This window comes from Etheostoma spectabile, chromosome 24 (assembly GCF_008692095.1).
Source record: "Etheostoma spectabile isolate EspeVRDwgs_2016 chromosome 24, UIUC_Espe_1.0, whole genome shotgun sequence".
Taxonomy (NCBI): Eukaryota; Metazoa; Chordata; class Actinopteri; order Perciformes; family Percidae; genus Etheostoma; species Etheostoma spectabile.
In genome coordinates this window covers 15187729-15198182 of record NC_045756.1, presented here as the reverse complement: position 1 = coordinate 15198182, position 10454 = coordinate 15187729, and the positions used below count along the sequence as shown (strand labels likewise).

The 10454-nt window shown below is 39.9% G+C and overlaps 1 protein-coding gene across 1 annotated transcript in view; it reads left to right on the top strand.

The window, feature by feature from the left end:
- The first annotated feature begins 3692 nt into the window (after positions 1-3692).
- chrm4a (cholinergic receptor, muscarinic 4a) overlaps positions 3693-10454 on the top strand; it is a 154715-nt gene continuing 147953 nt past the window's right edge. The window contains exon 1 of the mRNA XM_032505915.1: positions 3693-4162. Within this exon, the coding sequence (XP_032361806.1) occupies positions 4108-4162 (55 nt within the window). The 5' untranslated portion in view covers positions 3693-4107. The remainder of the gene's footprint in view (positions 4163-10454) is intronic.

The window sequence follows — 10454 nt, the reverse complement described above, 5'->3', positions numbered from 1 at the left end:
AGCTCGTTCTCAATGGCAAAACACTGCTACAACACAGACTAGTTGCCCATTATCAAAAAAAGTAGTCCAAAAGAACTACTTTCTGTCCCTGTTCAGTAGGTATTCCACAAGTGGCCCTCGTCTAGAAGAAGTCTCCCAGCTTATCCTGCCTTGGACTGACCAAAGTTGGTCGGGAAAATCTGACCATAATGTAATTCTCTCCTGCCTAAATGTGAAGCTATGCTCAAAAGGACTAAACCAGCCATCAAGCAGATACAGATGTGGTCTGAAATGAACAAAGATAAACTCAGGGACTGCTTTGACAACTCAAATTGGGACACCTTCTTTGAATCCTGCCAGGATGGGAAAGAACTGTAGTACTCTAGTCCGGTCTGGGACTTTTTGGACAAATATGGTTTTTGGTCTTGATCGAGTCCAGGTGTCTTTATTATGTTGATAATTATATTGGAGGGAAAGTAAAACCCAAAATGATTTTCTTGATGCTGTCATGTATAAGACCTTTTTTTCTGTCCTGGTCTTGGACTTGACTTGACTCAGACTCAAACCTCTTTGGACTCTTTCTTGACTTGGACTTGAACCTCTTTGGACTCGGTCTTGACTTGGACTCAAACCTCTTTGGACTCGGTCTTGACTTGGACTCAAACCTCTTTGGACTCGGTCTTAACTTGCACTTGACTAGTCATGGCCTTGGACTTGTCTTGGACTCGACTAAGGTGGTCTTGACTACAGCCCTGACAATATCATCATATAGTAAATTCTGTGAGCACTGTGTGTCTGAACTATTGACTATTTCCAAATAATAAACCCTGGGTTTCTAAACGATTGAAAACCTGTATTAATGTAAGAAAAATTGCCTTTATTTGCGCAGGCAATATAGAATTAGTGCATGAAAAAAGGAATCGATTAACAGGGGGGTATCCTCACGGCAAAAATTGAATAGAAATACAAGACAGAGAGTACATTTTTCAGCAGTATTACACTCCTTGTAATGGGAAAAAGATGCAAAACAGGTGACAGGCAAAGTCTTGTAGATGAAATGAATCCGTCTATCTGCAGGTTTGAAGATGTGGGTGGTAAGGGTGAGTGTGATGAGATCTCATCACACTCACAATAGTGGCCGAGTAAGGCCACTGGCCCAGATGGCCTGAAAGCCCGCTTACTTAAAGATTGTGCCCCACAATTAAAAGGTGTTTTCTCAAGGCTTTTTAAATCACTCGTAGTAGTACACACGTCTTGGAAATTTTCTTTAACAAGGCCAAAGAAACCAAAGAAGCCTGGTTCAAGTAAGCCTGAAGACTTCCGACCCATAGCTATCACCTCCATAAAAGGTGATAGATGGGTAAAACATTGGTTGATCTTCTGATCTCTCAAGTGACCAGCGTGTTAGATTCGCTTGTGGAAGTGATGGAGGGACTGATGATGCTGTGCTGGTCCTTCTAAACTCTATTTCAAAACAGCTTGCTCCCTAAAGGGCATGCTAAACAAAAGCTAACAAAAAACTGACCCACTTGGCGAGGCATCATATCCAGCACACGTATAAAACATGGTGCAATAATATCGAGCTAGGGATCAATGTGGCGTTCACACATTCCGCCCCCCCCCCTTTATAAGTACATTTCAATCAGGTTAAAAAAATATTGTGTATGCCAGATCGAGTTGCCGACACAGGCCAAGCTGATTCAACTTCAAGATCAGCAGCTATCCTTTATGGTGGAGGCCACGTAGGCGATGGGCATCCATCACAAGCATGGAGTCTCACTGGGACCATCGCCTCAGTCTCCTGACGCCCGCTGCTCCCACGTCTCCGAGTCACACTCCGGCGTCATTAGATTACAGTACATGAAGACTTTTGTGTTGCAGCCTGTTACAAAAGTAACATGCTTTGCTCGGACCTTTGACATTTGACCTTTGACTTTGAGAGTCACTAGGTATTGCGTGGACTGGGATGATTACCTAGCTTGGAGGTGGTGCTATAACTAAATGCCACTAGTGCACATCTCAGATGAGCTACCTCTCATGCACCACGGCCCATGTAATGCTGAAAAAATTATTTTCATGTACATCTGGAGAAATAACAATAACAAGAAAGCAATGCAGGCAACCTGAATCTTAATAAGCTTAACTCTCTTTCTACAGTTCTCCACTTGTCCCACATATAATTCATTAAAGTATCCACACTAGCAGGATGCGATTTATAGGACGGGGGGGTCATAAAACATCCACAAATTAAATCTACCTTTCAATACCATGGGTATAGTGCCACTCAACCATGCACATATTTATGAAATAGCGCAAAGATTCCACCTGATATAACGCACTTTCAAGCCGGCGTGCGGAATTCATTTTGCGGCAAAAACAAAATACTTTCAGCAAATTTTGGACGCTAACTTGATGCCATCTGCGAAAAAAGCTGAAGTTAAAGAGAGGATGGCTTCTACAAATGGATAATGATCCTAAACACACCTCCTAAACCTTGGTGGATTGCATCAAGAGGCCTAAACTGAAGGTTTTGTCATGGCCTTCACAATCTCCTGACCTCAACATAATTGAAAATCTATGGATAGACCTTAAAAGAGCAGTGCGTGACAGAACTGGAAGACTTTTGGAAGAAAGAATGGGCAAAGATACCTCAAACAAGAATCAAAAGACTCTTGGCTGGCTACAAGAACTGTTTCCAAGCTCTGATACTTGCCAAGAGGCGGGGGGGGGGGGGGGGGGGGGGGGGGGTTCAAGGTATTGACTCAGCAGGGTGCCCAAACATTTAGAGATGTCATTTTTTTTGTTTTCTGTTATTTTGAAAATGTAAATGATGGAAATAAAATCTAACCTTTTGTTGACTTATTATACAAATGTCTAATCTGTCATTTGATGCCTTTTGGAGATTTCTCCATCTTTTCTTGGCTTCTTTATGCACATTAATACAATTTTTTACCAGGGTGCCCAAACTTTTGAACCTCACTGTATATATAAAAACTACTGCCATGTAAGTACGCAAGTGGCGTTAAAATTAAATTGAATATGTAATTAAATAATATAGTAAAAGTAAGTAACCATAATATAAATGATATTGAAGTGTGGCCATACTATAAATAATGTTGAAAGAGTAAGTACTTGTAATGGAAAAATATAAATACAGATAATCAAGATGTCCATAGAGTGTGTGGTGGGTAATTGGAAAACAGGAACAGAAACATTTTTAATAAAACAAACGCCCTTTTGCCCGCTGACACAAACAAAAACAATGCAAATGATAAATGATTGTATGACAACAGTCAAATTGCTGCGATTTCAAATGTAATACTTAGACTACTGTAATTTCAACTGTAATACTTAGACTACTGGGATTTTCTCATGTCAACAAGGATGTAATGTAACTTTACAGCATTCTACTGTAAAAATCTTATACAGTATACAGTAGTGTTGCTGTGAAATCTAAAGGAAATAACTGTAGATTTCACAGCCATTGTTTACACTGTACTCTCCAGGAGTTAATTCACATAAGACATGGTATAAATTTAGAAGAACAGCACTGTGAAGAATTATTAAATGCCCCATTAAAAAAGAAATTTAGTCAAAAAGGATTGGCTGAGGAAAATGACATCACAGGTATCTCTCTCTCTCTCTCTCTCTCTCTCTCTCTCTTTCTCTCGCTCTCTCTCTCTCCCTCGCGCGGGCGCGCGTTCGCTCTTTTTGGTGCGCAAGAAACCATGCTGGAGATGCTGAGCGGCCAGGTTTTGATTTGTCGGGAGAATCACTGAGTAATTTCGAACTAGAAGTGATTAGTTGATATTGATTTGCTGCGTGTTATTATTTTAGATGTCTATGACAAACCGGCTGAAAAACCCCAGAGAGGAGAACTGCAATTTACTAATAACCAGAAAGACAAATCATAAGAGAAGCAAAGGACCAGCAACACAGAGTAAACTAGTTTCCCGGTGGTAGAGGAGGAGAGGAGGATACAATAAAAGAAATAAAAGGATTTTGATTTATAGAAGGACTATCTCTCGGTGCAACAGTCGGTTGGAAACTTGAAGACAGGAAAGTGGAGAGACAGAAAGCGGAGGAATAAGGAAGAGAGGTCTCAGGTCGCCAGCTGTGCCATGCAACATGAGTAACGGCAGTAACGGAGTTGGGGGGCTTCCACCCCCCTGGAACTTCAATGGTAAGTGAAAGGCACTTTGGTAAAGCTTTGCCGTTAATATAAGCAATGCGAATGAAAGGACTACAGGTCAAATATAGCAACCACATGAACAATTCGAATAATATTAATAAAAATGAGGCTTTTTCTTATGCAACCCTGTCATGTAAAATTCTCTGATTGCCATAGGGACTCATGGCATCCAAAATAAAACAGTGCGTAAAGTGCGCAAAGACCCCCCACTACATACATTTGAAGCATAATGATGCATGCAAAGACCCTAACAACACATTTAACATTCATTTTTCATGTTTTCTATTACTAAAATAGTCCGTTTTAAACCCAAATCAATACTGAAGTAAATATTGAAAAAAACATTTTGTTGTGAATATATGACAAAAAAATGACTTTTTTTTTAAATGTACAATACAGGGACTTTTTTAAAAATTACTTTTTAACGTGGATATTGACAGGTTGCAGGCAGAGTGGACACGGTGTCCTAGCATTCTTATGAGTTATGGTAAAATAAATAAATGAGAGCTGCATTTTGACCATGAATATTCTTTATCATAAGGAGTTTGGTATTTCCCTAACTTATTATTGACTGCTTGGAGCTTGGATCATTTGATTTTGACATAATATACATGTTGAAATACATGTGTCTTAATAAAGAAATATAGGACCATATCTAAAGGGTTGAAGGGTGTGTTGTTCTTTGTGTCCAAACAACAAGAGCAGCAGGGCAGAGGAGGAAAAAGTACAATGATGAGAAAGAGGGTGTAGGAAGACAGGAGGTGGAGAAGGAGGAGACGACAAAAACAGTGACATGATGAGGAGAATTAGGGTTTCAGAGATTAAAAAGCCTGAATACACACTCCTCCCCTCCTTCCTCTCTGCACTCCGCTCTTCTCCTTCACCATTTTCATCACCGCTTCTTCTTTTCCTCATCTTTTCCCTCCTCTTTTCATGTCATTACCGGAATTTAAAAGTGATAAGGCTCGAAAGGGGAGAATCATACGAAAGGATTAGTACAAAGTGTATAAACTGACTATACAACATATACATAACAACACATATGTGACATGTGTATTGTATTCATGAGTACCGTGCAAATCTCAAATCTGCCTAAAAGCATATACCAGACACTTCAGTGCAGTGAGGATCCCACAGTGTGTGTGTGTGTGTGTGTGTGTGTGTGTGTGTGTGTGTGTGTGTGTGTGTGTGTGTGTGTGTGTGTGTGTGTGTGTGTGTGTGTGTGTGTGTGTGTGTGAAATACATTGAGTGGCATAGAAGACTCTCAATGACCAGACAGTGACACTCCTTGACATAAAAATGACGGCTCTTTTAGTTGTATGGGGGACAAGTCAGGTTATGCTACTACAAGGTGTTTTTACATTTTTATATGTTATGCACTTCTAAATAAACTCATGTACATATAGGTAACTGTATGGAGAAGCAACATATTAGACACACTACTAGACGACAGTGTGTGCAGCCAAATGCAATTAAAAAAAGAACACCTCAAAGAATCACTGTCAAAAGTGATTGTAAGAGGTTACATTCATTGGCCGCTGTATTGAGTGGTCCTGTCACTCAGTGTGTATGGATTATAACAGTCTATTTAACGGTCTTATCACATGCATTCATTATGCTTATAAATTGCATGTACAAAACAACAGCCTGAGAATGAGGTAATACTCGAGATAATGCAAGAACATGTTTCCCAGAAGGGAGAGGGACGATAGAATGATTGACAGCGCAGAGTTCTAGATGAAACATCAGGGGGCTGATGGAACATTCCCCCTCTACTCCATTTTCTGTGATTCCTCCCCTGTCTCCTCCCCTCCATCAGCGGCTCTTCTGTTCTCCTCGCTTCCCTCCCTTTGCCTCTCATGTCTCTTCTCTTCCTTCTGCTCTCCTAATTCTATCCTATTTACATCCTTGCTCCTGCAGAGGACAGACCCCTGTGGTGTAACGGCATGTGTGTGTGTGTGTGTGTGTGTGTGTGTGTGTGTATAAAGAATTTTGGCTGTTGGTGTGTACACATGAGGACATGCATAGACTGTACTGTATGGAGAAAATGTGTGCGGGAAGCGTTCATTTCTTGTGTGTATCTACTGTATTGTTGGGAGTGTGTGATGTGTTTATAAAGTGACTGTCTATTTGTCTTTTTGTAAAATAACAAATAATAATAATAATGTACAAGTATTGTGGTTTAACCAACCAACTGACCAACTACTCTAGGTGCAGTGATTATCATGGTGTTTCTTGATCAAAATCTTAGGTAATAACCTTTTAATCTTATTTATTGCTCATCCGGCCATTTATAACCAAGTTTTTTGTTTACATTTTGTTAAAAACTTGACTTGCTATTTACATTGATTATATAACTTGCTATTTCTATTATTGGCATGTAGATTTGTGGAGATTTCATTGTTAAATGAAATGATTCAATATGACAAGTCTTCATTGTGAAGAGGAAAATGTATATGGATGTGGATCAATGTGAAGAAAATGTTTCATTCATGGCTAATATTGGTTTATTATAAGATTATTTGCAGTCATGCGACACAAATGCGTTGAAGGTTTGTAACAACCTGTAGTGCTGCCCCCCCAAAGGGCCTGTTATGTTACATTATGTCCGTCAGAAATGAAGGATATGTCTACTTGCGGTGACTGAGATATGTTCCACTGTATTTAGAAATCAAGTGATGGCCAGCATTAAATATTGCATTAATACTATGTATTTGTTTCAAATTTTTGATTTGGAATATGCTGTAGATTAGTATGTGTTATGGTGGTTCTAATTTGTATAGGCTTCGTCCTATACAAATTTCAAATACAAGGTTCATGACCAACTGCCACTTTGCTTGTTTGAAAGCCAGGATGTCTCTCTCTCCTGGGTGGGCCGAATTCTCTAGGCGGTCAAAGCAGAGAAAGGGGAGGTAACCTTGCCCCTTATGACCTCATAAAGGGCCAGATTCCAGATCGGCCCATCTGAGCTTTCATTTTCTCAAAGGCAGAGCAGGATACCGAGGGCTCGGTTTACACCCATCACCATTTCTAGTTACTGTGGGGCCTTAGGCAGGCTAGGGGAACGCATATTAATGTAAAAAAAAAGTGTGATGAATCCTCTGAGTACACAGTGTTTGGCTGCTGGACACAGATACACCAGTTTGTTTGTCTTCAGTGTAGCTGCTCAACACCTGATTTGGGGTTTTTGGCTACAACGTGGTATTTATTGTCCACACGAGGTGTCAACCTGCGCAGAGCGCGAGGAGACAGATCCACTTTGTTTACTGCAAAATGGAATTAAAACACCCCCCCCCCCACATCATCACATACTCTCCACCATAGATAGATATTGGCATGGGGTACTGTCCATAAGATCATCTCTCAATGCAAATCAAACCAGCTATTAGGCTAACTGAAATAACACCATGTCTATATCTAGGTATGGTGCAGGGTGATGATGTGTGTGTGTGTGTGTGGGGGGGGGGGGGGGGTGGTATTTTAATTCCAAAGGCCAAGGGAACTTTATCAGGATGCATAGTATCCTGATCCATGAAATAACTGGCCTTTAATAATAAAAATGTGCCTGCCTCTATGGGAATTTAACATAGGGAGGTGTATACTAATGCCACCTGTATATTAAGGAAGAATATTTATTTATTTATAATACACGATTCATTCACAAAGAAAATTGGTGTCCTTAAAAGGTTGGATTTTCCTAAATTTTTTGAATTACTGCATTAAGATCAATTTCCAAAGTACATTTTTTTTATTCCTCTTTTTAATCAACTTTCTAGCCACTGGAAGTCCTTGCACGCAACAACCAGGAGCTGTAGAGGCAGCTGCGAGTGAGAAACAGAACATATAGGGAGAGGCAAAGAATATGACCTGCGTGGTTAAAACCAAGCAGCAAGTGCACAGTGCAGCGCTCGAGGGCATACATGTAAATATGCTCTCAAAGTTTATATAAAACAGAATCAAGCATTCAAGCTATATACGTCTGACAAAAAGAAATACACACTTTTTGTTGTGAATTTACACAGTTCTATGAATTTGGCCCCTGGTGTGGTGCAACAGGTACTCTTTCTCCTGGAATGAGGCCAACTCTAAAAACTTTTCATGTCGGTCACTTTTTCAGATGTTCCTGGATGATGTATAACTGAGACTAAAATCACATCCTTGCAGGGGTGCACATGTTTTCTTAGTTTCGGGCTTTTCCAGCTTTTGCTAGGCTGCTCTGGGCAATGGTGCCACTCTGGCTTTCTGCTTCTCATCAGACTATCAGTCCAAATCCTCCCTGTTTCTGTCAGGGATCTGAGAGTTTCCTTTCTGACTGATTCTGCTGACAGCTGTCACATTCCAGCAGCCTGCACTGTTGAGTTGAATGTGTCTGGGGTCTTCTCTGGCAGATGCATTCTGGTTGTCCTGTACCTGTCTTCCCTGTAATGCAGTAGTGTTAACTGGCCCAGGCCTGCCAGGACTTTGCTCTTTTAATTCACAAAGTTTCAGCTGTCACTTATCACTGTCATCAGCAGGCAGGCTGCTGAGTCACGGGCAGAAGCCTCCATATTTAAACGGTATCTTGCTTACATGTAGACTATTTGACACAGTGGAACTTCAGAAGAATAAAGAATAAACACAATGGCACAATGTATTTTGCAGCGTTTTGCTAACTATGTGAAGTGATCAAATGCTCAGTCTTTAATGATGTAAATGTATGTTGTTGTCAACTTGTGTTGGACCATTACTCGCGTGAAATAAAAACCTTTTTTTCCAATGTTTTACTAGAAAAAATAAAAATAAAAATAAACAACAAGCAAACACCAGAGAAAAAATAAAAATAAAGATCGAAATAAAAATCAAACCTATACATCCTGATAAACATGTGTCATCACACATCTATCAGCAGGCCCAACTACCTAAATAAGTAACAAAACATTAACTGATGTAAAAAACAGAAAATCAATATCATTATTTTATGGGAACCTTGGTAAGGTAATTAAGAAAAAAAACAAATATGTGTCAAATTCTACTCTTTTTTTAGTTCTATACAAATTGATTACCAGTCTTTATTTTCATATCCTTTCAGAGTAAAGTAACATTTAACAGCGTCTTTAAAAAGAAATCTTTTCCCCAGCAAAGTGCTCAAATTAACTGCTTGCCTCTGTAACATCTCCCAATATGACAGAAAAAGAACTCTGGTTGAAAGCACAGCTTTGTTACATTACACAACTTTGGAACCTGGCTCCAAAAGGCAGACACAATGTAGCCTAATGTTGACTCAGCGTCCATGAAACAACAACACTCATCTGACTAAGAGTTTCCACCCTGTTCTATGCACCATACAGTGGGGTTCGAAAGTTTGGGCACCCTTGGTAAAAAAAATGTATTAATGTGCATAAAGAAGCCTAGAAGAGATGGAAAAATCTCCAAAAGGCATCAAATGACAGATTAGACATCCGGATAATATGTCACAAAAAGTTAGATTTTATTTTCATCATTTAAACTTTCAAAATAACAGAAAACAAAAAAATGGCTTCTGCAAAATTTTGGGCACCCTGCAGAGTTTCTGGCATGCATCGCCCCCTTTGGAAAGCTGAGACCTGACAGTGTCATGGATTGCTCTCAATCATCGTCTGGAAAGACCAGGTGATGTCAATCTTAAGGTTTTAAATCCACAGACTCATCTGACCTTGCCCCTACAATCAGCACCATGGCTTCTTCTAAGCAGTTGTCTAGAAAACTGAAACTGAAATTAGTTGACGTTCACAAAGCAGGAGAAGGCTATAAGAAGATAGCAAAGTGTTTTCAGATGCCAATATCCTCTGTTGGAAATGTAATTAAGAAATGGCAGTCATCAGGAACAGTGGAAGTTAAAGCAAGATCTGGAAGACCAAGAAAAATATCAGACAGAACAGCTCGCAGGATTGTGAGAAAAGCAAGTCCAAACCAACGTTTGACTTTACGATCCATCCAGAAAGACCTGGCAGACACTGGAGTTGTGGTACACAATTCCACTATAAAGAGATACTTTTACAAACATGGTCGTCATGGAAGAGTTATCAGAAGAAAACCTCTTCTACATCCTCACCACAAAAATCTGCGTTTGAAGTTTGCAAATGAACATGTAGAGAAGCCTGTGCATTGTGGGAACAAGTTCTGGTGGACCAATGAGGTTTTTGGCCGCAATGAGCAAAGGTACGTTTGGAGAAGAAAGGGCACAGAATTTAATGTTTCTGTCCAACTGTTAAGCATGGGGGGGTGGATCAATCATGCTTTGGGGTTTTATTGCAGCCAGTGGCAC